A 26,029-nucleotide genomic window follows, 5' to 3' on the forward strand; every position below is an offset into this window, starting at 1 on the left:
CTGTTTATTCCCTCTGTTAGTCGCAATATCTAACACCATGATAATACTTGTCAGTTGATTCTTCACCGTGTTTTCGTCTGCTTTAATGCCTGGTCTGTTAGCTAAATGGTAACGAAAGAAAAATTGTTTGAAAAGTCAGAGGGAAACAATGAGGAAATTAGTGTATCTGTGATATACATTGCATTCAGGGGTGAAAAATATCGCGACTAACAAGGAGGGTTGTATATTTTTACGTCCATCCCACGTCCGATAAAGCAAACGTTCTAACCATAGAAGCGAGCCTACATTTTTTATGATGAAGCAAGAAAGGAAGAGAGAAAGTAAAGGTCGGATCCCGACATTATATCGCCCGTTTTTCCCCCGGTTGGATATTTGCTGTTGCATGAACCAATATTACATACGCGTTCCGGGGTGAAATGATGCGTGAGCGATAATGATTGACGCGACATTCGCGGGTGATCGATCTTCCCGCACGAGACCGGATTCCTGGGTTGAAGGAAACGCTCGAAGTCAGGGGATAATCGCGGTGATAAATTCTTAACCGACTTCTTGTGTGTCGCGATAACGAGAAAGCTCCGTTTGCACTCGGCTGCTCCGAAATGAAAAGGGACGTCAAAGGAGATCGCGAAAAAGGGTTGAAATTGTCCCCGGCTGAAATGGTCGAGGAGAGGAGCGACGTCGCTCGCTAGTTCGCTCGAGCGAGCTCGAGTGCTCGTGTGAAATGCAAAACCGCGTCCCGGTGAAAGTTCACCGCGGCAGACAGACGGCGGGAGACTGTTACGCGCGACTAAATTGTGACGTAAAGGTGGATATACGTCTTATATTTTACTTCCTCGGATTTTCCTCGGCGTATCCGTTCGTTCGCATCTCTCACGCGGCTCCCCGGCTCGTTTTTCCCGAATTTCCCGCTGCATTCCGAGGCTTCTTATACGCGCGATGCAATTATCTGGCGTCGGTCCACGACGATCCCCGGCCAACGAGACCCTGTTCCGGAAGGGAAACCAGAGAGAGCTGTTCACAGTCCGTCGGAGCATTTGCATCTCCGATATTTTCATTCCCTAGGTCAAAGGTGCGGCATATCGTCCGAGAGACGAGATTAAAGCGTGAGACGAGGACAGGTGAGCGTCTGCCGCGCCGGATCCGAAGCCGTTGATAAGGACGACTCTCGGAACGCGGCGAAGAAGTTACGCCTCGTGTATCCCTCGTCTCTCGTTCTTCCATTCTCCTCCCCTTTCCCGTTCTTTCTCTCGTCCTTCCTTAGGAGGAGAAAGAGGAAGCGCCGCTGGGGATTCCCGCACGACTCTCGAAGGCCCTCGAGCTTACTTCGCGGATCTTTTAGTGGCTGTTTCCATTCATGAGCCGCGGATACGCGTGCCGGGTCTCCTAATTTGAATAACGGCCTTTATTATTTTCCCGCGAGAACTACATCGTATTCCCCCCTCCCTCCCTCCCCCATTTGTCGGGATACCCTTCGGTCTGGAATAGTCACTAACAGAGCAAATTCCATCGAGCGACTTCGTGCGTAAACGAGGGGAAGATTCCGAGCGACGGTCGCGGCGTGCTTTACCCGGCTACCTACCCCGATGAAAAGTCGACTTGGCGAATCTCACCTCGCACCTCGTTGTCCGCGCTTCGCGATGAGTTTTTCACGGAGAATCCCGAGAATCCTCCGGTGGAGGCGACCGAGTTTAGAAATTAATTATCAATCGGGGAACCGAGTACGGCCGATTTCGCGGGCGCGTTTTTCCGCGAAGCTTGCTCGAGAAATCCTACTATACAATTCAACACGTATTAGGCTTCCGTGGTATATAATCAAGGAAATATGAAAAAACCAGGTCAGTAAGAGCCGACATGGTTGTTGGTGCGAATAAACAACGTAATTCGCCTCGCCGAGGCTTCGAGACATTGTTCATCGCACTACTGAAACTCTAAGATGGTAGATAGAATGTCAAGAGACGCTTCCTCCGCCAGCGTGCCGAGGAAGGATTCAATACGTATTAGGCTCTCGTGATGTACAATCAAGGAAATATGAAAGCAGGCCGAAAATCTACGTGTGTGCCTCGTTACACCGGAGTGTACGAGAAAGCGTGATTAAGCCGGGCCTCATTGCGACACGGCGCGTTTGCATTAAAGAACACGGCGGTCTTGAATATTTCGAAAAGCGGAAGCAACATATAATACGGCCGGCGATATAGTTTCACTGGAGGACTGCGCCGCACAGTTGCTGTATCCGTAAGATATAACGCTAGGTGCTCTCGCATATTAATTTCGCCGGCTTGAGTTAGCCGAAATGATACGCGCGCCGACGTGGCGCGCGAGGAAGCGAGAAAGCTTGGGCAACGGGGAGCCTGACGAAAGACGAGCGAAGGGGTTGATGTAAAAATAATAGAAAAATAGGGGAGCAGCTAGGTGGATTAAATTGGTACGGGCTGCGAAAAGAGGGAGGAGGGACGAAGAGAGAGAGAGAGAGAGAGAGAGCGAGCGAGCGGGCGAAAATTAGTGCGAGGCGGCGAGTTACGATGGAATAAAGGGATTGTATGAAACGGGAACGAGGAGCGAAAATTGCTGGCCGAGTAGCGGCATAAGCTCCGTAACGTTTAAGCTTTTAACCTCGGAGTGAAAGCACTCTTTCTCCTTATCGAATTAGCGCGGTGATCGATTGGCTCCGGCGGCTCCTCGTATAATACCGTGTAGTATCGGTATCCCCGGGAAAGCCACAGTGGGTGCGTCGTTATACACGCGGAACTCGCTTTCGTAACATTTATAACAAGGATCGTGTCGAACCGTGTCGGGATTCGACGTGGGGATCCGACACGAGACAATCTCTCTTTTTCTCTCTCTCTCTCTCTCTCTCACTCGTACGTGAAGCGCGTACGATACTTTGGAGAAACACGTCCCGTAATCGTCCCGCGGCGAAGCAGCCGCCGTGGACAGAAAAGTGCAACCACGGGAGCTCCGCGATCCTCTTAAGCGAACGCTCGAGGGCGACCACGCTCGTCTCACGCTGGAAAATGGAATCGCAAGATAATAATCCTGAAACTCAATTTCACCTCTTCGCCGAGTCGAGGGCTGCCGTTGGGCTCTGCTTGACTTTGTCGAGAACGAAGATCGCGGAACGACGCTCGTTTTCCTAGTCGTTGTCATCCTTTACGGGGCCGTCGTCGTCGTCTCGACTTGTCGATTCAGCAATAAGAGCAATCGCAAAGCTCGCTGCGGGCTGTCCGATTCGTCCTCGCTCCCATCCTTCGGTATCTCACGGTAATGTTCCCGCCGACGGGGATTGGCGGTGGATCTCCGGCGAAAGAAACTTCGGCCAACTTTTCGGCCAATTTGCGAGAGCGCGCTGAGCGAGACTCCGCTTTGACTCCGCGAAACGAGGCGCAGCTGCGCGCGACTGCCGACGTGCCGACGTTCGTCGATGTTTCATTTACGAAAAGTACGAAATATTACCCGCGCCGGAATACATATTTATGGCTGAAGTTCCTCCCGACGTTTGCATCGTCGATAGCGCCTGGGCCCCACGGATATGAAGCAGCGCATCGTATATTACTATTTGCGAATGACGTCTACGTCTAACCAGACAACCACGACGCTGTTTCTCTCCATCGAAATCCGCGTTACATTTTCATCCCGCCGTGTCGGGGACCGGAACACGCGCGTGACCGGAGTTCTCCTCGATCAGATCGCACGAGACTCTACTTCGGACAGTTCGACGAAATCCACGAAGTATACTGAAAGCACTTATTACGAAGTAACAGTGTAAGCGCAAAATTGCGAAAGTTGCGAAAATTGCGAAAGTTGTATCCGCGTGAAACTTCAGTGACGGAAAGTTAGCGTTAAGTACGGCGCCATTATGCGACAATTAGACGATTAAACGCGAAGCGACGCGCACGCACGACTTTCATGCCGAGGCACCCGTAAAGGGAGAGAGGATATGTGTCCGTAAGCTACCGCAAGCTTTTACATTATAATACACGAGGGCCCGAGTTGGTCCTGAGAGGAACGAGATGGAAAGACAGAGAGAGAGAGAGAGAGAGAGAGAGAGAAGTTTTTCCGCTGCGTTATGACAAGGCTCGGCAAGCTGGGCTCTCCCGGTCCGAGAGGGAGTATTAAAAAACAGTTCGCAGCTTCGTTATAATCTCCCGTGCGATATAATGCACACTGCGGGAGCGATTTTGCGCGGTTAACTTCATTATTCCAGCAGGGGTTGATGAATTAATACATTGTTGGAAACGAGTTTCCGAAGTTCGGCCCTTTTGTAATGGCGATAATAAATACGCCGTTCGCGGTCATGATTACTCATTATTATTTTATCGCTTGGACGGAAAATCGGTATGGAATATTTGATGCGCCGAAGCGTTCTCTATGCAAACGAGGGTCGCGCGCGAGTAGAGGGGGGAGGGCAAATTTACGAAGACGATGCGCACCAGCACCAGGATGAGAGACCGGTGCGGTGCTCGCTTCGAGCTCAGAGGAATCGCGACCACGGTGGTGGTTTTATTTCACGAATCTCGTGGTCTGGTTGTCTGTAACCTGACATCGACGCGAAGATCGAATATCGAGACCGCAGTCATGCAAACATAATGGCTAAGCAACTACGACCGGGGAATGGAGTTGCGGGTAACGTAATGCGACCCTAATGCGGCCAACGCGGGCAACGAGAGAGATTTCTGAGAGGTTGTGTTCTGTTAATTAATCAAAGATTAATCTCGCGATCGACTTCGTCAAACAGGATGGACGCTATGGGCCATATTGGTATACCCTAGTTTCGTTCGAACGGTTTGGTGAAATTTACGGGAAAATTTGTTGGCGCTGCAGCGAGCAGTCGTTTCTCTTTCCCTCTCTCTCTCTCTCTCTCTACTCTCTCTGCCCCTATCTGCCTCAACGGTAACATAATATTTATAAAGATAAGATAATAGATCCGTTGAGAGAGCACAAACGCATCAGAGATACCTGCTTCTCGTACCTATCTAGAACCTCTTTTATTATTTACGAACTGGACGAATATAGCTATCCCTCACTGCTCGAATCTGACGTTCCCGAAAATGGCTCGGTTAGAGGATATTCGGATAGCGAGTAGACTCTCTTTCCATTACTCCTAATAGAGAAAGTTCGCCAGCTCGATCGGAAAAATCCCAGCGAAAGCCTCGTAATGTTAACACACCGCAGAACACCGATTTACACGTCGTCACGTTGCTTTATCGTTCCAGCACAGTGAAAACACTCATTATACCAATTATCTTTATCTATTCGGTGAAACATTTTGTGTTAAATTCAACACATTTCCCGAACGGCTCGCTCAGATTTCGGTGTTAAATTAACAGAAGGTGAATGTGTTGGAATGGAACGCAAGTGTTACGTCGGAAATTAAAAATTAAATAAAGTGTAAAATGTGTTATTTCGACACTCTTACACATGTTGAATATTGAGACGCAATGCAAAACGTTGAGATAAAATAAACGCAATATGTTAAATAACCGCACGGGCGTGTTAAAGGTTTAACACAAAACTTTGAACAAGGACCGATTTTAACACAGGTACACAATGTTCTTTTTTACCGTATACTACTTCTGACAAACGTTCGACAAGACGAAGGGAAATTCTCGTAAGCGACGGTGAAGGCCCCCGAGTTTCACTCGGACAGTTCCGGGACGTGCTTTCCACGCGATTGTACAACTAAACTCCATACGTGGTAACGGGAACTCGAATAACGACGAACAACTGTACTCACTTTACAGACCGGCCTGCCGCCGACGTACGAGGAGTACCTCTGTCACAAGTCCCGCTCGCACACTCCGCCGCCGCCGTGGTCTGACTCGATCGCGATTACGTCGTCGTCGTCGTCAAACCCGACCTCGAGTACACAGCTGCGACGCGAATTCTTGGCCAGTCAACCGGAGCTTCGCGAGTACTTGGCGCAGCTTACGCTCGCTACGAGCGCCGATCGTGGCTCGCATCATCTCCATCAGCAGCAGCAGCAGCAGTTGCAACAATCCAGAGACCCATCTACCTGCTCGTCGAATCAGCAGATCCTGAGGGAGCAGCAGGTCAGAGCGCAGCAGCGTGCACGAGCAATGCCTCCCAGGTGAGTAGCCGAAGAGGCGTGTTGTAAGGGCCGACCTCGGCATCTCGTGACCGGGATCGCTCGCGGAATAATTCACGACGCTTCCTTCCCGGAGAGGTGACCATATGCGGGCTACGGCACCGTCGGGAGTTAACGCGGACGGCGAGGTGCATTCGGTTAGCCGGGATATTTCGAGGTGCCGAGAGCCGCTCTCTCTCTCTCTCTCTCTCTGCCGGGATCGCGGTAATTCAGAAGAACGGCCGAGACGGCGGTTATGTAAATACAGGCCGTTCCAGATTCCACGCCGCTTTTCCTACCTGCTCACCGCTGATCTCTGCGATTACCACAACGAGACTCGGTCTTCCCCGTGACAAGAGTCTAGTCGTGTAGCGTATATATATATATATATATTACCGCGCAAATGCTTGTAATATTCGAGACACGGAAAGTGGAAGGTAGATAGATGGATAGATAAGTGCATTTATCATCGCTTTAAAGCTGTGAGAGCTTTAAATTAGATTGCAGATTTGCAAGTTGGAAAACGGAAAATGTATTATAAAGAGTTAGTTTAGATAGCAGCGAGAAGGAAGGTATAATTGAAATTATGAGTATACGAAGATAAATATATAAATCTATCTGATTTGAATCATGCTTTGGGGAGAGATAGATAGATAAATAGATACAGAGAGAGAGAAAGAGAGAGAGAGAGAGGGACGCACGAGTTCGATGGAATTAATTCGGGACCGATGAAACGTCGTTGTTGCAGATCGCAGAGCGTGAATCGGGCTCAGCAACAACGAATCGCGACGATGTACGAGGACGCTGCGTTCTGTATGGAAACGACGGTACTGCAATCGGCTTTCGACCAAGGATTCGGCCTCTGTAGCTTGATGTAAGAGGACATGCGACGATCACGGGCAGAAGTCGCGAGCACGCTGATAAATCATCAATCGAGCTCTTTCGCGAAAGCTTCCCTGGCATGCGGCAGGCCATGCTGTAGCTCTGAGCCGCGGCGAGATGCGGCGCTTTTTTGGTTTTGCCAGATCGCAAGCAATCGATGTTAGCGATTAGACGCTCTTTGTCGAATGTCGTCACGGAGTCGTGCGTGCAATTCGCTGTCGGGTGTAATAGCGGTAGAAGGTAAAAATGATCGATCACGGCGATTGAGATGTGTTTGACCCCGAATCGGAATTCTAGTTCTACATTAATGCTGCGAATTCCGTGGAAGATGAAGGACCGGTGGAGCATATTGAGATATAACATCATACAAACTATTACCTTCCGATACTGGGTTACATATCGCAGTTTCTTTGAAATTCGCACACAAAGAAGTATCTATTCGAGAATCATTTAATATTTGATTTACCTCAATACCGTATCTGTACTTAATCTTTATTCTTCATTTCAGTAAATACGTATTCATCATGTAATTTATTCAACTGCAGATAGGATATTGCAATAAGCGAATATTAAATAATCTAATGAAGATTGATAGGTAAGTGAGGAGGTAAACAGAACAATCGAACACGCGTGATTCCGACGGCGTAAAGATGACGTCGTTCGGTACGATCTTCGGTAGCTCGAACCATCGAACTGCTGACACCTGACGTAAGCAACATCCGAACAGCCGGGAACGTCTCCTCGTCGATCTGAGAAAAATTAGGGTGCGTTCGTTAACCATCTTTATCCCCCGTGCGAGCGAGCGTGTATCCGATTTAATTCCAATTGCCTTCGGTTTCCCTGGCTGGCCCGGGTCGCCAAGTTTCCCCACTTCCTCTACGTGAACGCGCTGGTCGCCGAAATAGAGAGCTTTGCCGTAACACATTTGCCGCGTCGTGAGTTTTTGTTTCTCCGCGAATATAAAAGCTCGTTCTCGTTGTCCACCGTCAAATGCTCGTGACGTACTTTTTTTTTTCCGGGGTGGGAGGAGAAAACCCCCGGAGGGCCTATTTCGCGTCGAACGTCGCTGTGATTTGTTGAAGAGCGGCGACCGAGAATATAGACTGCGCCGAAACTAATACCGAAGCTCCCCGTTTGACATTTCCGAGGGAGACAGAAGAGTGATGGAAAAATAGAGAGAAGATAACGGCGGTGGCGCAATCTTGTTGTTTCTCGAAATCACGTTATAATTTGCGGCTAATCTAATTTACCCAACCGCTCGCAATTGCATGATTAATTCGCCGAGAGAGAATGTATCGTGGAACGAAGTTACGAGGGTGGAAATTAACGGGGATTTTATTTTTCATTGAATTGGTGGCGAACTTTGCCGCCCGGGAGGTTTAATTTGAGATTTCATAATTACGATATTTAACGCCGCGAACCGAAAAGTTAGAAGCGAATTGAATTTTTCCACCCCGCGATGAGATACCGCGGCTTCATCATCCTCCTTCGCTAGACGACGAACAATCGCTACTTTTCGGCAACGCCTGACACGCGGAGATTGCTTCGACCGGAGGTCTCTTTTTGTTGTGCGACTCGTAATAATTACAACGATGGTTAATAATCGTAAGGAACAAAAAGCAACTGTTAACGGAACTATTTTCATCTTACGTCTGTCGTCTCTGTCTCGCGTTTAGCATTTAGGCGATTTATAAGCGGACGGATGCTGTAGGCATTCCGGTATCTAACACACATGGTCCTAACGACATACAAAGCAGAAAGTAGTATGTAAAGTCGGTGTTAAAATAACGTGTTACACTGTAGCGTTGATCTGTGCGCGTTAAAGCGCGCGAGAGAACCACGTTAGAGTTACTAGTCACTATTGTAGACGTGATGAAAACGAAATTATCGCATTTCTAGTCGGATATTATCGGATTCGGTTAAGTTGAAATTTGAGCGTGTCACGTCGAGCAAAACACGTTTCCTTTCCGCTTGCGCTATTTTAGCACTTACGGATCGAGCGAAGTAAAACGTAGTGTGTGGATGTGTGTATGTGGCACTCGTGAAAACTCGTTATCCCACATAGGGTTTTACGATAGGTCGGGCTATTACCAGATGCCAAATTTTCGATATCGGCCCGATATCTATTTTCGATACGGGCAGAGCCAGTACTGGCCCGGCATTGGATCACGTTCGCACAATAGTTATTAGATTCAACAGCAGCAGCCAATTCTTGGCCGAGCATTCGCATTTAGTTGCAAAAATGAGGAAATCAGGAGTGAAGGATCGCACAAATTTCTCGAAGGGAGCAAGAAACGCGAGACTTCGCAGTTCATGCAAGCTGAGATCGTCCTGTTTCCGACGAGGGGGCGTTTGTTCCTCCTCTGTCTTATCGGTGAGTTTCGCGATTCATTGGAGCATCAATCGACACTTCCCGTGTCGAGTGAAAGAAAAAATAATCTGTAATAAAAAACATAAGCTAATACAGCCGAATAAATCGGCCAAACGTTGGCTCTGTTGTAATGCCTGATCCTCTACTATGTGGAAAACACACACCATAGTAACTTCTCCCTATCGTAATTCGTAAACACTCTACACGAGATATTAATACACAAATCGTATCTATTTGACGCGTGTAACAGAATTCGTTACGACAAAATTTTTCTATCGGTTTTTGTAACGGTTTTCTATCGGTATAAAAACGCGGAAAGGCGCAAAAATATAAAACAGACCGGACTGCTCGCCACAAGACAGAATGTGTGTGTGTGATATCGATCGCGTGTGAGCAATCGAGCTGTCGTTTTTTCCTTTCTGCCGTTTTTCCTTCTTTTCGCCGGAAGACGCGTGTATATTCGATACGTGTATTTTGCGGTCGGGCGAAAAATATCGCGAGGCCAATGAAATCGACAGGCGAGAGAGTTGCATGATTGTTCCCGAAATAAAATTTCACGGGTGAACGCGATCGTCCGAGCGATTCTTTTTGCTCGCGCGACGAACGCGCATGGGAAAATCGGAGGGAGTAAAATCGGGGATTCTCTGAAGAGTGAAAGGGATACGAGTGTAAATTTAGCCCGAGATGAATCAGCATTTAATGCCCGCATAACGTCTCAGTGTGTACGCATGTGTGTGTGTGTGTGTGTATGTGTGTGTGTGCGCGCGCGCGTGTATGTCCGTTTAATCGATCGTACTTCGGCTTTCGTGAAATATTATCACTTAGAAAAAAAAAATGTGTCGCACGATAAAATTCACGTTCTCTTACATGCAGCACGTACACGTATGTGATCGTATAGTTCGAGTGTCACTTGCATCCCTTTTATCCCAAGGTCCCCGATCGATCATTATACAGCTAGCCTCCTTAGGACTGCGCGTTAGTTAGGTTTCATCCCGCGGACCATACAATGTATATAACTCCGAGTATCCTTACGCTGTACCAGCCGACGTAATTTCGCGATCGCGCTAATATATTTAACATTACCACTTTCGTATCGAATAATGAATCATTTTCCCGCCGAACCCCACCGATAGTATCGTTTCAACGGTCTCGACGAATCCGCTCACACTGGAAAAAGGATACTTGGCAATAAGTATTAAAATCTGGCGAATATTTGCCGACGAAACATTTGATTACTGCGACCAAATAATTTAGTTCCACGTGCTGTATATGTACAATACTGTAATTCTGTATATTATATATTTAGTATGCGGAACTGAATTATTTGATGGCAGTGGTCAAATATTTGATCGGCGAATGTTTGCAAAATTTTCGTCGTTATTATTAAATCCTTTTTTCAGTGTGGAATCAGCGCGACGATGCAGTTGGTAGTCACGATCGATAAAAAATGTATCGAGTGATGCATCCCTGTCTTCGTTAAAGCGTCGAGATCCCCTCGCTCCTTAACAAACGCGATCACTGTGGTTATGTGTAAATAGCGGTTAGATGTAAATAATAGGTGTACGTTTACTCGATGTCGATTATGCGGGATTCGTGCTAAGTGCGATGTCGCGGGGATCCGGGCAGCCGATTAAAGGTCGAGTCGTTCTCGCAATCAAGTCGCCGATCGTGCGATTTATTCGCGCGATCGAGCGATAATCGCGTCGACGGAGGTGAAATCCGCCAGGACTGCCAAGAGCGCGAAAGTTCTAAAATAGAGAAGCTTTTGACGAGTTTCCGGGGACGTAACGCGAAGTCGCGATCGCTTCTTCCGCGTACACGCGTCGATTTAACTTACTTTAGCGTAGAGGGGATGCACTAGACAAAAAAAATGGTATCGCATTTAAATAGACTCAACTAAGATAGAGAGGGAGAGAGAGGGGAAAAGAGAGAGGGAGAGGGAGAGAGAGCATGTTTTTCTCAGATAAAACTTAAGCAAAATATGTTTGTCTTCTCGAAGTGTAAGAGACCTTCGATTCTCAGATTCTACTTACATGCTGTCTTTCCACTAACTAACGCGAAGGGCCACGAACTTTATTTCGTATCGATGTATCGCGCGAGGCAGTTAGCAGCAAAAAGAAAAATGCAGAAAAAAAAGAGACGAAAGCATCGCAACACACGACGATGTCGTAATTACGAAAGTACGCGCATACGTAGCGGTGACGCAAAACGTGTGGAGAAACACTTCCTAGAAATTACGGAGTAAGTTCAGCGTCGGTCGCGCACGTGATTTCTGTTTTCCACGATCGCTGCGACGTGTGTCTAACACGTAGATATACGTACTCGTATTGACAAAGAAAAAAGAAGAAAAAAAGGAGAAAAAGAAAAAAAGAAATAGCTCCGTCGTATCGTAAGATCGCATCTCGGCGGTTACGTAGCTCGGGTTTACCACGGAGCAGGCGGAGATGAAGCTTCTCGGGGAAACGATGCGTTATGCGTGTGTACATTTAATTTTAGGTAAAAGCCCGCGATATACGGACGCGAGTCGAGCCGACGAGATACTGTCAATTTAATAATAAGAAGCCCGGCCTGACCATCCACCCACGAGGTGGACGTGGCGAATTCGTTTCACGCGCTGATCTCGATCAGCGGCGCGTATAAAGGCGAACGAACCGAGCTACATCGCTATCACTTCATACCTGTATGTTGTGTATACTATAAATGTTAGAGGACCAAGAAATACAATGTACTCCGGTGTAAAGTACTCATCACGACTGTTATCTTTCGTTCGCGCCGTATTCCTCCATTCCTCGCCGCGCGCGAAACTTCCGCCGAAAATCTCGGCGGGAGTCGAGTGATCGCGGAAGTACGCGGCGGTGGCGCGAGAAATGTCCAATGAACGAGGGGAAGGGGGCGAGGGGATCTGGAAATTCCGAAGAAGATTCAACGTCAGGATCCAGCAACCTCGCCTCCCCCTCCTCCCTACCTCCCTCCCTCGTTGCAACGCTCGTCTTAAGCTGAGTTGCTCCGTGACAATACTATTGGAAAAGTAATAGTCGATATAACGAGCTAATGAACGAGAAGGCTCGACAAATTTGTGTTAAAGTGTTTATAAACATGATTTATGGTACACAGCTTTCACACTGTAGCGAGGGGATATCAATGAAACTTACGTAATGTTTAAAAACTCGTGAAGAAATAATCGTTTTTCGCACTTTGATTTGTATATTTTTGACTGGGGCTACTCGTGTCAGGTTTGCGAATATATCATATGTATTGATAGAGACGCACCGATAAAGAAAATCATCGTCGGATTTTTCCACATTTTTCCGTATTGTTGTTATTGTTTTTCCGTATTTTTATTGGGTCGTATATTTCAACTCTTTCTCTCTCTCTCTCTCTATCAGAATTTGTGTACTTTACAATTGTTAATTTCTGAAAAACTCGGTGCTCCACGGCCTTGTAATTCTTTTTTCACAATATTTCTACAAGTCTCTCTTATCGTCCTCTCGTTTTTCACTAAAATCGTAAGCGTAGTTTCTTAATAATCATCAAAGTATCTCATGGTTATATTTCGTTTCGGAGCCGAGATGTCCAACAAATATCTGACCTGCACGAAAATGAACCAGATCTGACCTGAACGGAAAGTTCAACGAGCACCACCGGTGATACACGCGGCATGGAGCGTGTTAACATATAGGACGCGCACGCACTCGCACGTGTAAAATACAATATCCTGGCAAACGTAAATAGCGATACGTGATCCTACACGTTTCATGAATCACGCGTCTCGTTTTCCCTTTTTTATTTAGCTTTTATCTCGCGTAATTATATATCGTTTCAATGCATATAGAATCTATTAAATATAAAATATAATCATCTCTTTTACGAAGGAGTCGCATTACAACGTATTATTATTAATGCGAGCCGGACGCTACCCTTGTACTGTACAAATACGCATACCGATCACGTAAATCACGTAATGTCACTCGATAACGCGAATCAAGAGATACGCGGCAAAAAATATTTCGCACATGTGTTTAAAATCGGTCCTTGTTAAAATCTTGGCGTTAAATTTTTAATATACCCCGTCTGTTAATTTTTAGCATATTACGTTTATTATATCATCTCAATATTTTGTGCTCGAGTCGATATTCAATTGCGTAAGTGTTAAAATAATAAAATTAAATAATATTTTATATTTCAGTATCGATTAACATATTGCGTATGTTAATTTTGTGTTGATTCTTGCAATATTTGTATTATTTTTCAACGTACTCATGTTAATTTAACACAAAGCTTTTTTACCGCATAGATGAGATTCGGAGGGCACACTGAGAAAAGGATTTGCGTAACGATTTTGTTGAATAGTTTCCATTAAGTTGTTCGATCACTGCAACATACACTGCATAATGGTACTAAATGATTCGGCAAATAATCGAAGCTGTTTGACCAAACCTCGGGATAATTGTTGGCAAATCCTTCTCCCGGCTACGGTCGTGGCCTATAAATGCATCATCTCACTGCTACGAGAAATATCAGCGCGTTCGACATCGATTATCGACGTGACTCCGGGCAACTTTGATGCAGGTCATGGTAGCGCTTTTGAAGTATTTCGGCGCGGTGGTAAAGTTCAAAGGCGATCGCACGACCCCGGATGTCTCGCGTTGTATCATCGGATTTCGGTTACGGTAATCTGCCGAGAGTAATCGATAGTTGCGACAGTGCCGTCTGCGATCGTGTCGCGCGCGCGAATCAATTACAGCCATGATTAATTGCGCGTAATTGGCCCCGAAAGTTCGGACGGTAGGAGAAAGCAAGCGGTTATCATCGTACGCGCGCGCGCACGCACTTGACCCCGCGGTTCGACGAGTCGCGGGCAATGCCGAAAAACGCTCTGAACTGCTGACGCTGCGCCGCCGATATTAACGACGTATATTTTCCTCGTATTATCTAACGCGCTACCGTCTCGCGCGTGTGTTTCCAGATACGCATTTTTCTTTTCGGTACGTTGCAAGCATCACGAGAAGGAAAGAAAACACGCGCAGCTTTCATACCGCCGCAGAACGTTATCTTTGTTGACTCGCAGTCGCGAATAAAATTTGTCTGGAGGCGTGATCTTCGCCTCGCGAATCGTTAGAACCGCGAGAACACATTAGGCTTGCTGTTTCTTTTTAGTTGACCTAGGCCTGCATCTGATTCAAAATAGTGTAGGCGAATACAGGAGGATACATGAGTTTAAAAAAAGTATAGCGTGGTAGCCAACTTGGTGACCAATGGATTCGTTAGATCCTCGCTTTTCGAAAATTCGACGTTTGAAGTAAGATTATTCTTTCTAGTAAACTCGACTTGCTGAAACTATCGTTTTATATTTTCTTACATATCTATTTTATTCTATACATACTTATAATTAAACCAAAGGAAAGATATTCTCTTTACGATAACGCTTATATTATTTGCGATGTCCGCAGTTTGCGGATTATTCTTACAAACTCCACTCTCTCGTCGCAGTTTTTCTACAAGTGACAATGAATATATCTTAAATTTGCCGAGTTAATGCGAATCCTGCGATGCTTGCACTATCATCGACCTACCGTTAGTACTGATCGGACGATCGGGCCGGCCGGGTTATCGTTTCTTCCCGGAGGTCGCGACAAGGTTTTGCTGCATGCATTACATTAATATATATATATATCTCTTCAGTTGTTATTCTTCGCTCGAGATATCATACACCTTCGCGTTCTCTCGCGATACTCGCGATACTCGCCGTGTTATTGAACATATATCTCCGAGATGATTTATTTATCGCTATTCGCGGACAAAGAGATCCGCGGAATCGCCTCGATACTTAACGGGATGAGCGCCGGAATATCCAATAAAGTGTCCGAGTGAATCGATCGTTCTACCTCGGAGCTTCGATTTCAATTAGCGGAGGCAACCGGTAAAAAGGAGAATGGCGTTCTATCGTCGGATTATCGCTTAACGCTCCGCGATCGCGGCGGTGAATACTGATCGAAAATCTATCGCGTGGTGATAATCGTCGGAAACAAACGGATCGCAGGCGCTTTTGTGCGTCAGTCGCTGCCTGAGTTTCGCAGTCGGCCGAAACCGATATGATCTCGACGAGACTTTCAACGCTGCGACGGCGAAAAGATATCGGTTATATCGGTTTCGATTCCCCTGACGTAAGTACGCTTAACCCTTCCGCTGCAAACCAGACGGTCACCTGTCGTCATTTTCTTCTTCTTGAATAGCAGTAATTTATTAAATTATTATAATTAATATGTTATATACAACAGTGGTAACTGATTAAATTATTATATTCGATATAAAAACTCGATCTTATTAAGAGCACTTACATGCGCGGATATAACATAGCTTATCCTATGCCGTATATATTATACATAAATATAACGAAATATTATAAATATAAACGTGTTTATATACACGTTCCTCGCAAACATCCGTCCACTTTTGACTAACCGCGACCTTCGCAGCGAAAGGGTTCATTGCTACCTGATTGAGCGCGATAACAAGGTACGGCGATTCGGAGCGAATCAGAATCCCAGTACCTTGACACCGTCGGGAATGCGGAAGATCCTCTCTTCCGGCGGCAGTTCGCCGATTATGTAGCGCTCCAAGGTCTTCCTGGCGACGGCGGAGTGTCCGGTGCCGATGAACGCCAGAGTGGCGTCGTGTCCGGCGTACTCCAGTAGGATGTCCTGGCCGCCCGGATGGTTCTTCAAGAATTCCGTGCAATCGTACACGTAATCGTAGATCACGAGCCAACAATCGTCGGGCGTGTCGTGCCAAGCGACCTCGTCCAGGTCGATCGTGGGCAGCTCGTCGCGCGATTTCTCCCTGCTCGACTTGAACCTGCGCTCCCTCGCGTCCTCGTCGTCGCTGTTCTTCTCCAGAACCTCGTTACGCTCGACCTGCAGGAAATTGTCCTTGGGCGGTTTCACGTCGCCCAACTCGAGGGAACGGAAGGCCGGACTCAAGAGGTCCATGTTGCTGCGCGTCCGCGAATCGCTCCTCCTGCAACACGGTCGCGAAAACGAGATTCCGGTGAGTTCGAGTGAAGTTCGGTTTGTTTCATTGTTCGGCATCCGGCTTGGAACGCGCGACGAAGGGATTCTAGGGATGTTCGTGAAACGACGGAAACGAATCCTCGAAGAACCGAGCAGCATCAAACGGGGAGCCAAATTACGCGTGTTTATACTGATAAAGAAAAGAATACTTGCTGTTATATAATTTTACTATAATTTTACCGTAGAGTCCTGGTTAGAGGGATAATGAAGGCTTCGATAATGAAGGCTCTTGAGATAATTGTCGTAATTTATAATAATGAATAAATAATGAGCGATGTTGAGAAAATATTAAGCTCTTATGATATAAGCATTAGATCATTTTTAATATTTTATTTTATTATTATGAATCAGTTATTGTTTGAGTCATTAAGGGAACGAATATTAGTTTTACGACTGTTTGAAGAGCAAAAAAATTTAAATAATTTTTCACTAAAACGTATATCGCGTTTTAAATTACCTGTTAAACCCGATTACAACTTATTACGCGGATATATCTTTCTCTCGTTTTGACATAAAACGTCTATAGCACGCTAGAAAAGACTATGAGAATTACTTTTTAAGTCTCTTCTTCTTCTTTTTTTTTTTTTAAACATTACTGAGTTCTAATTTCTCTGAGTACTGTTTGATCGATCACTCACTGCACGCGCATTTTACACGTGGCTCGAAACTTCGAAACGATTATCGGACAGGAAAAGAGTCGGCTCTTCCCGAGACGTTAGTATGATATCATCGCTGAATTCTCTCCTTTTTCCGAAAAGTACGCATGTAAGTCACCATTGCTCGGAATTTATACATAACGTCCCCACCATAAAATCGCGCGTACTCACGATTTTATGATGCAACGTGTTATTTTGCGATATGTTGATAAACGGAATGAAACATGTAAACGATGATATTGCACAGTTTATATAATCGGTGATATTTTAAGCTTACGAGTTTTTACCGTCACCTTCCATCTTTCTCTCCCCCTCTTTGTTTTTTTTTATTCCAGATATCTTCAAATATGCACGTCTTTCGTAAACGTACAGATTACCGCAAATTTCTAAACCCAACTGCGCCATCAATTATCATAATGTGTCACGCTTGGTAAATATTTAACCGCATGTGCGCAGCCACCCGGCGTGGGTGTCTTCGATTTACAATGCGTTGGTTGCGTTTTCCTTCATCACAGTCCGTCGTATTTCGCGAAACGTCCGCTTCGACCCTCGGTCACACCTGCCCGCTCGAAAATGCGCTAAGTGATTAACGCTTGCATTTCAATTGACGCGATAAAGTAATATTTGCAGTAGCGGAAAATTGCGAGCAAATTGCACCCGGAGTTGATTGCGCCGATTCGTAAAATTTTGCGGGATTCAGCGTCAGACCGAAAGAGAGAAAAGAAATGCACCTGAGAAAGAGAGAGAGAGAGAGAGAGAGAAAAATTACTGAAAATATTATCGATCACGGAAGTAACCGGATACATATGCTAATCGATTCACGGTCAGTTTGCGAAAATCCACCGAATAATTCACGAAGCACACGTATATCCAACATGATTTCGTACGTTGAAGCCAACGGAGAGCGTTTCTGTCCGCGTTGTCTGTCAAGGGACATCGTATGTCGTACTGACCACCATACTGAGCCGCGTAGACGGAAATCAATTCCCTCGCTAAGGGAAAATAATTCCATTACCGGTTGAAACCCGACACGTGCATGCATCAGGTATCTCTCCTTGGTCACGCACTGTCGTGGCGAACATAGAATGCGTTATTTAGCACCCGGAGCACTCATGATCCGCGGCTAAGACGAGGAGTCGCGAACAAAAAAGCGCGAAAGAGGCAGGCACGGGAAAGAAAGACCGGAAAGCGAGAAGTGAAACACATGAAATGGAGGAAGCACTTCCGACGCGGAAAGTTCATGAAACTTGGCGAACATGAATGAAGACGCGGATCGTCGACAAATGTGCGCGGCCCGATTGCGAATCTTACTGGCACGTAAAAGTTGTTGCAATTTTCCTTCTCACGGCGACTCGCCAAGCGAACGCGGGGAAGCTCCGTGGAAATGCCGAGCGTTTCAGGCACCGTTTTCCTCGCACCGCACACTTTATACAATTCCGTGAAGAGGGAAGGAAAAGAGACGTTTCAACAGTCCGGCGCGCTCGTGCAAAATGTCGCGATCGCACACCCGCTCCTGTGAATTGGCGTTTCTGTTTATGTGGACACGCTTATTTTCTTTTGGCGTGTCAAAGATAAGACCACTCAAATACGTGCGATACGTTCGTCGTTCGTACTATCATGACGAAGGAAGAAATTAAAGAGGAAATTGCACGTCGAGCGGACGATCTTCCGAGACAACCGTAATCGGTCACGATACTGAGAGCGACGATATGATGACATGAATGACACGCCTCCGGATTGTGAAAACAGTGCAACAGTGCAATATTGACGTTACGTTCGATTGCGATCTTGTTATATCACGTGTTGCTGATAGTATAACACATGACCATATACAGTTTCTCAGAGATTGAGAAACAAAGATTGATGATGTACGTAATCTCTACTTGCATATCGACTGAAGAATCCATGATGCAAGATTCTTTCATCTTTCTTTGTTAGGGGACTGATTATTTTCTCGATATTCTCGGATTTAATTGGTCCAATACAAGTAGTTTTTAAGCGGTAGTTTTTCTCGTTTCTATAATTAGAATCAAGAGAATTCAGCTCAGCCGTTATTCTCAGCCACACTAGCGAAAGATAAGAAGTTCGTCTAGTTTTTTGGAGGAAGTTTTACTTTGAACTTTTTAGTTAATGTTTCTCTTACGAATTTATGTAAAATCTTTATAAAAATATGTCCCTATGTGTACATTAAAATACGTTAGATACACAAAAATTACAGGGCCGTTCGTTTCAATCATGAAGAAAATCATGAGAAATAGGCAAACTTCACTGGGTTGTAACTTTTACAAAAATGATAATAATGGTTGTGATAGCATTTTACAGTCTGAAGTTTTTAATTTTCAAATATGTTGTCGAATATAATTTGCTTATTCTTTACAATATCGTAATATGGAACGTTCCTTGATAAATAAATAGAAAATATAAACGCGCACATGCGCACACACACGCATATGCATCGCACCACGACCGGGAATCTTCGTTAAGAACGGTGGCGTCTCATAGCGGAGGCTTTGAAACTAAGTCACTTCACGTAGTCAAGACTCGAACCAGCAGGGACTCAAACCCAGTTAGAGTCAGTAGAGGTAAGTGTATGCACTTTAGAATTCTACGATCTATTACAAATAAAAAGACATATTGGGTAAGAATGCGCATGGATGTTGAACAAATGAGTTCACATTTATCCGCTGCGCACAGTTACTGCGACTAACTCTAAGCTGAACAGGTTTCTCACGTTATACCGTTAAATGGCGCCACGCAGTCTATAAATTATTTTTTTATAGAACTAGCGAAGGGTTTCGATTTATAGTCGTGTAACATTGCAAAGAATAAGCAATCTTTATAGTCGGCAATATATCTGGAAACTAGAGATTTCTAGTTTCTTACGAGAGTTTTAACCTAATGAATTTTGCCTATTTTTGCTAGTTGAAAAAATTATTCTTTTAGTTTTAGTGTGCCTAGTATATTCTAAAATACTAGTATTTATTCGAAATATAAATATACGCGTGCAGTATATTTTCATATTTTACTTTTTCTTTTTAACTGTTAAATATATTCATAGTATTACATAAAAAATCGAAAACGATTAAGAGAGATGTCCTTCATATTTTTATTTAATACGACTGAGAAAGGGACTGAGAAAGGGAACGGCAGGTCAACAGAGTTTTCCTTTTCATTCCAAATTAAATTATTCATGACACAAAACCGAAGGTGCCACATAAGAAATGTTTCCCACACAGCACATTTCATCCGAGGGACGTCCTGTGAACGTTTTTAGGACACTCCTTGGAGGTCTGTGGGCGGTGCGTTTAAAATATGGATTTATGAGAATCTATATGTATCACACGTAGATACAAACTCATGATTTACAGACTCCAGTCTGTCCCGAACAAAAAGATTAATTGCCGAGACGAATAAACTGTAATATAGTTGCGTCGATATCGGCTATCATTGCAAAAGGAAATGACAAATGTACGACCTCGAATATTGACTCGCGCATTTGTTTACACTATTTTATTAGCGCTTCGAATCTCGTATTTTTTTATCTTTTGTATCACGTGCGCGATATTTATTGTGATTAATTACCTCGTAACGGCAACTCTGCTACACTTTACATGTAAAAAGAAGTAGACGCGAATGAAGCGTAAAAACCGCCATGCGTTAACCAGTCGTTGATACGTCGGGAGATGCATTTCAGACCAGAAATAAGTTATTGACCGCGAAGGCGCGCTACTTGTCCGCGAAAGCTGGACAAGCCGAACGTTCGGATCGCGAGATAAAAAGTGCGGGAGCACACGGCGTATCATTGCAGGGTACAACATCGTTCGCGGGATGAAAGAGACGGCGCTCCTTCGGTACGGGGATCGAAAAATCAACAACGGGCAACGTCGACCCCGACAATTCGCGGGTCGCCCGGCTGAAGAAAAGCGCGAGTTCTCGACTCGCGATATTCAGTCGCGAGGGAAATTTGCAAATCCCAGTGGCTGGCGCGCCGCCGAAAGGAGGAAGGAAAAAACGACGGCCTCGCGCGGGAGGTCGGTCGATGGTAGAAGCGAGCGGTCGATTGTGCTCCGCTCTTCCGACCGCTGCACCGAGTGCTCGCGTTTCGCGGGTATTTCACCGACAAGACGACGCTAGGCGCCGCGACGCCGCCGCCTCCGCCGTCGTCGTCGTCGTCGTCGCGACGGCGCGGCCAGCGTCGGCGGCGGCGCACCACGAGACTGATAGTCGCACTCATGCCACCACCCTGGCGCACGTTTCCGTGATCGCGGTGCGTGTGTCGACGTCGCAGGGTAAGATCTCTCGCGTATCCGCGGCGACGAGGAGGTGGAGCGCAACGGACGACCGCCCCGGCGGGCACGACGACGATAACAACAGCGTCCCCGACGAGCACGCATACACCCCGGCGGGCGGACGGGGGAGGAAGGTGGACGAAGACCGGCCGGTCGCAAACGACTCGTCCGTTCGGTCGCTCGATGCCGAGGTGTCGTCGGGACGCCGCACGGCGACACGGTACGCCGTCCGCGCGCGCTCGAGGGTGACCCGCGTTCGCGCACGTGTCGATAAAAATTCGCGAGAACCCGTCGAGATAGACCGCGTCGTCCGCTGCACGAGAGAGAGAGAGAGGGAGAAGGGGAGAGAAATGTGCGTTGCTCGAACGGCCGTCCAAGTTCCCTCCGATGTCCCGGATGTCGCGAGGGTGGATCGGACGGGCGCGCCGAGGAAATCGCGTCGTGATCGTCGTTGTTGTTGTCAGGACGAGTCGGAGGGGGAGGAAGCAACACCGCTTGCACGTGCGTGTGCGTGCCGCTGTCCTCGTGACACACATATACCGGGAAACGGGGATAGCCGTTCGCGTGCACCGCTCGCGCGCGAGGGTGTTCCTGAGGCACGCGATGACCCCGCCGAGAGCTCGTTCTCGCCGTCGACGGTGCGACCTTCCGGCTTCTCCCGGCGATCCGACGAGGCTGCACGTGTGTCCGCAAGCGGCTGCGAGAAAAGGGACGCGCGACACGTCGGCGCTGCACGTCGCACGTGTTACTCCGACCGAGAGAGAGAGAGAGAGAGTCGGATCGATCGTCCGGAAGTGTGCTCGAAGCTCTGCGATCATACGTACACACACGTACCGTCACACAGTACGTGAGCGTCGTGCGCGGCTCGTCGCGTGCGGATTCTCGCGGATCCGTTCCGCGTCCTGCTCGCGGTGTGTATCGCCGGCGAAATCGCGGCCGATCTCCGCTTCCTCGCTTCGCGGACCGATGGATAAGTGAAATCAATTAGTCGCGCACGCTGTGGGAATGCGCTGGACGTTGGGAGTTAATTACCCCGCGTCTCGACTCCCCCTTCTTCGTGCGATTCGAATCCGCACGCCACCGGCGCGAAATGCCCCCCTCCCCCGAGGCACCGAGACAGGTAGCCGACGGTTCCGATGAATTTTCAGGAAAAACGTTCATTTCCGCCGCTCCGGGTAGTTCGACGATCCTCGGTGCGCCGGTGTTCGCGAGATCGCCGGGAATATTCGAGCGAGTCACCCGCGAGAAATTGCGTCGACGTAAGAGAGAGAGAGAGAGAGAGAGAGACCGGGGGAGGAGGGGAGGAATAGTAAACGCGCGAAAACGGGGAAACGTTGAAGTTTTAATCAAAGAGCCGCTCCCCCTCGCGCTCCTCCTCAGCGGGGAGCTAATTGAATCTGGAACGCGCTCTCGTTTCGGGTAGCGCGTCTGCTCTATTTCGACGAGATTCCTCGATCGCGGGTCTCGTCACCCCGACGCGAGCCAAAGTTTCGCCGGAACGGCGGTGACTGCACTTTAGAAGACGGACGAAAACGGAGGAGAAGCGAACGCACTCGGAGGGCCAGGTGTCTTTCGCGTCGTTCCATCGCGCGATTAAGTAACGCTCGCGTCGCGCCGAGTAATCGTCGTTGCCCCTCGGGGGCGGGTTTTTTTCGTTTTTCTTTCAGGGAAAAAAAGAGAAAATAGAAACGGGACATCTCGTCTCGACGCCAGTGACGAATGAGCGTTTTCCCGGTGTGCGCGTGTTCGCGATTTCATCTCGCCCCGAGCTTCCGCACGCTCGTTACCGCGGCGATTCGCGATAAACAGAGATTGCGACGCGCCGCTCCGCCGAGACCGTTCCGCTTGGCACTGTTCTCGTCGCCTTTTCGGGCCAGATAAAAGCCGCGCAACGCTCGTGCTAACGGCAGCCGGGGCCTTCTTCTTCGGCGTCTTCCTTCCCGGGAAGGCCGCTCTCCCTCCCCCCCCCCTCCCTCCGCCTGTCCCTCTCGGAGCGCGCAAGCTCCGTAGCGAGCGCGGCTCGACCGTCACTTTTCGTTTAGCGCCATTATTAATAGCCCCGAGATCGATTAATTGATTTCTGTTATAAAAAAAAAAAAGAAGAGAAGAGACACGCGTTGATAAATAACGGCGCGGCGTTCTCCCCGTTCCCGGCTCCGCTCCTGTCAATAGAGCGTGGCGAGCCGCGCGACGATAACGTCAGACTCGTACGGATCATCGACTCTCTCGGCTCGAACGGAGTGTAAACCCACTCGACGCGGCCCTTATCTCGCGCGTTCTCGCGGGGGGAGTTACTGACCGATATCGCGCCGCTGCGAGCGGCGCATTAAAAATGCAACCCTCTAGAACGCAGTCTATAGACACACATTCCCGCTCGCTCGCTCGCGCCCGTCGTGCATCCCCTTCCTTCCACCCCGGCCGATCGAACGGCGGCCGTTTCCCGCAGCCCTTCCTCTTCGGTTTGTTTGCCCTCTTCCTTTTCGGTACACGAAGGGCACTCGAACGTGCGCGCGATCCAATCGTTTCCCGAATCAGACTCGTGGCCGAAGTCGTCGAGCACGTTTCCCCGGCTCGAGCCGGCAAATTCGCTGTTGCAACTAACGACCTCGTTAGGGGCTAGCGAATCTATAGCCGTGATACACGGACGGCCAGTTTTCCACGGCTGCGGTCGACCAAGTCTGAGAACTACGTGGGATTAACGATCGCGTGTCTAATCGTGTTTTTGGTATTACGGCAGATTTGTTGGTGAGCGGCAAAGGCGGCTCTCCTCTGTCGAAACTGTCGGAAAGTATAGCTTCGGACGCTCGACGAAGCACCACTCGTCGAGCCAACCGATTCTTTTGCTGTCGCGTTGAAGGAAATTTCGCACAGCTGATGACTGGTTCGCACACTGGCGATGCGAGTCAGCGAAAGCAGTGCTCGCAGTGGTAATGAGGCGGAGTGAAATTAGATCGGGAACGAAACGATCGACTACGAGAAGCAAGACGGCACCGAGGCAGGGGTGAAAATGGGATCGTTATGAGCGAGATGAGCAGTTGCATCCACCATCATTTCTTCGCCGCACGAGCGAATATCTGCTTAGTTGCGAGACACTCGATGTCGTCCAGCGAGCTAAAGATTTTTGCCGAATCAACCGATCCATTTCCCCGTCTACGCCTCTTTTCACCGTGAGGTGCTCGTCCGAGAGAACAATACCGCCTCGGTTGGCCCTGAAATTCTCAGCCACGAGTCTCTCTTCACGCGTCCGTGCTTTGAGCAACACCGGCGAGCAGTGGTACCGTTGAGCGCTGCTGATCACCTCGGAGCACCTCTCTCTCTCTTTTTCTCACGTCCCACGAATCCTCGCCGATTTTCCGCGGCGCGGCGCGAAGATTCCTACTATTTATAAATGGTCCGAACCCGGTCGCGTTGGCGAACGGCTCGCTCGAGTCGGCGTAGCTGCTGCTGATGCTGCTGCCGCCGTCGCGGCCGTGGGGAACAATTCGCCACCCCATGATAAAAATAGAAGCTCCTAGCCAGGCTAGCCGAACTCGAGGCTAGAGCCGAGGCGCGAGGCACCGCTCTAGCCGCGCTAGAACGGACGGACCGACGGACAGACGGACGGACGTACGTACGTACGTACGTACTTACGTACGTACATACATACGCGGCGCACCGGCGCAAGCTGGTGCCACGGCCCTGGCTGTGGTGCGGGTGCTGACGATGACGATGATGCTGCTGCTGTTGCCGCCTGCCGCTGTGCACCGAGCCTCGTCGTCCGTCGTGCCGTGAAGGAAATGCGCGCGTGTGTCTCCGTGCGTGCGTGCGTGCCTACCTGGTCGTCGCCAGTGTGCGTGTAAACGTGTCGGCAGTACCTCGCGCGACCAAAGGTTCTCTTCCTCTTCATCTCCGTGCTTCCAATTCGCGAGACGGACTCTCAGTGCCCACCGGCGGTCGCGGGGAACCCTTCTTCTCGCGGTGCCAGTCCCGTGGATCTTAGTCATCGACCGTTCCACCGTAGGCAGGTCCCCTCGCGGTGATGACTCACCGGTGAATCCGATCGGATCGTCCCCGAGGAAAGCGCGATCGCGAGAGATCGGAAGAGAGGAGCTTTCGCACGGGAAAGAGGGAAAGACGGAGAAAGAGGTAGAGAGAAGAAAGGAGGACACGGAGAAGCCGAAACAGAGGGAAAAGGCGAGAGCTGGAGACATCGAGTACTGAAAGAGAGAGAGAGAGAGCGAGAAAGAGAGGGAGAGGGAGAGAGAGAGAGAGAGCCACATTCCGAGCGGATCACGGATGCTTATAGAAGCGTTGCGTAACGGCGTCAGGCGGACAGCGAAACCGCGACTTCGTCGTCGAGCTCGTCGTCCAGTTTTGACGACTTCGAGGGAATACCCGGTACGTCCCGCGTGGTCCTCTCGCCTGACCCACGGCACCGACTCGATCCTGCGGTGATCGCCAAGTGCTCCCGAGTGCCGTGTGTGCGACGACGAGGTGCTAGACGCGCGTCTCGATTCCTCGAGTATTCTCGGCGAGGTCGGATCATCCCGTCGTACCGCGATCGCGAACGGCCGCGGACGGCGGCACGTGCGTGTACGTGTGTGTGCGAGTGAGTGACTGTAAGAGAGAGAGAGAGAGAGAGAGGGGGGAGTAAGAGAAGGTGACGAGAGAGGTGAGGAGGGGCAGAGAGGGGGGGGGGG

The 26,029-nt window shown here is 48.3% G+C and overlaps 3 protein-coding genes across 11 annotated transcripts in view; 2 read left to right on the forward strand and 1 right to left on the reverse strand.

Moving 5' to 3' along the window:
• Positions 1-12,065, forward strand: part of LOC106746780 — a 66,074-nt gene extending 54,009 nt beyond the window's left edge. For all 3 annotated transcript variants that reach the window (XM_014623792.1, XM_014623794.1, XM_014623795.1), the window contains 2 exons: positions 5,739-6,085; positions 6,831-12,065. In XM_014623792.1, the coding sequence (XP_014479278.1) occupies positions 5,739-6,085; positions 6,831-6,960 (477 nt within the window). In that variant the 3' untranslated portion in view covers positions 6,961-12,065. The remainder of the gene's footprint in view (positions 1-5,738; positions 6,086-6,830) is intronic.
• Positions 12,066-13,553: 1,488 nt separating this feature from the next.
• On the reverse strand, positions 13,554-18,589 carry LOC106746859 (cytochrome b5). 3 transcript variants are annotated; one of them, XM_014623954.1, is made up of 2 exons: positions 18,373-18,589; positions 13,554-16,352 (listed from the first exon to the last, which is right to left on the reverse strand). In XM_014623954.1, exon 2 carries the CDS (start codon positions 16,322-16,324, stop codon positions 15,872-15,874), a length of 453 nt encoding a protein of 150 aa, XP_014479440.1. In that variant the 5' UTR covers positions 16,325-16,352; positions 18,373-18,589; the 3' UTR covers positions 13,554-15,871. The 3 variants fall into 3 exon arrangements, with proteins under 3 accessions (XP_014479440.1, XP_014479439.1, XP_014479438.1); XM_014623953.1 differs by lacking the exon at positions 18,373-18,589 and adding an exon at positions 18,077-18,366; XM_014623952.1 differs by lacking the exon at positions 18,373-18,589 and adding an exon at positions 17,949-18,366.
• Positions 18,590-21,282: 2,693 nt separating this feature from the next.
• LOC106746732 (junctophilin-1) overlaps positions 21,283-26,029 on the forward strand; it is a 40,552-nt gene continuing 35,805 nt past the window's right edge. The window contains exon 1 of one of the 5 annotated variants that reach the window (XM_014623642.1): positions 21,283-21,350. The gene's annotated coding sequence lies outside the window, so the exon portion shown is untranslated. The other 4 variants (XM_014623641.1, XM_014623639.1, XM_014623638.1 and 1 more) reach the window with 4 other exon arrangements.

This window comes from Dinoponera quadriceps, unplaced genomic scaffold, assembly GCF_001313825.1.
Source record: "Dinoponera quadriceps isolate SergipeBrazil2010 unplaced genomic scaffold, ASM131382v1 scaffold1565, whole genome shotgun sequence".
Lineage (NCBI taxonomy): Eukaryota > Metazoa > Arthropoda > Insecta > Hymenoptera > Formicidae > Dinoponera > Dinoponera quadriceps.

What these genes read in the sequence shown, in the direction of transcription:
- LOC106746859 (XM_014623952.1), bottom strand. Translation starts at nt 18,103, where the DNA reads ATGCATGCACGTGTCGGGTTTCAACCGGTAATGGAATTATTTTCCCTT. An exon ending in CGCTCTCCGTTGGCTTCAAC is followed by an intron (nt 16,353 to 17,948) that starts GTACGAAATCAT and finishes ACCGTGTTGCAG; the next exon opens with GAGGAGCGATTCGCGGACGC.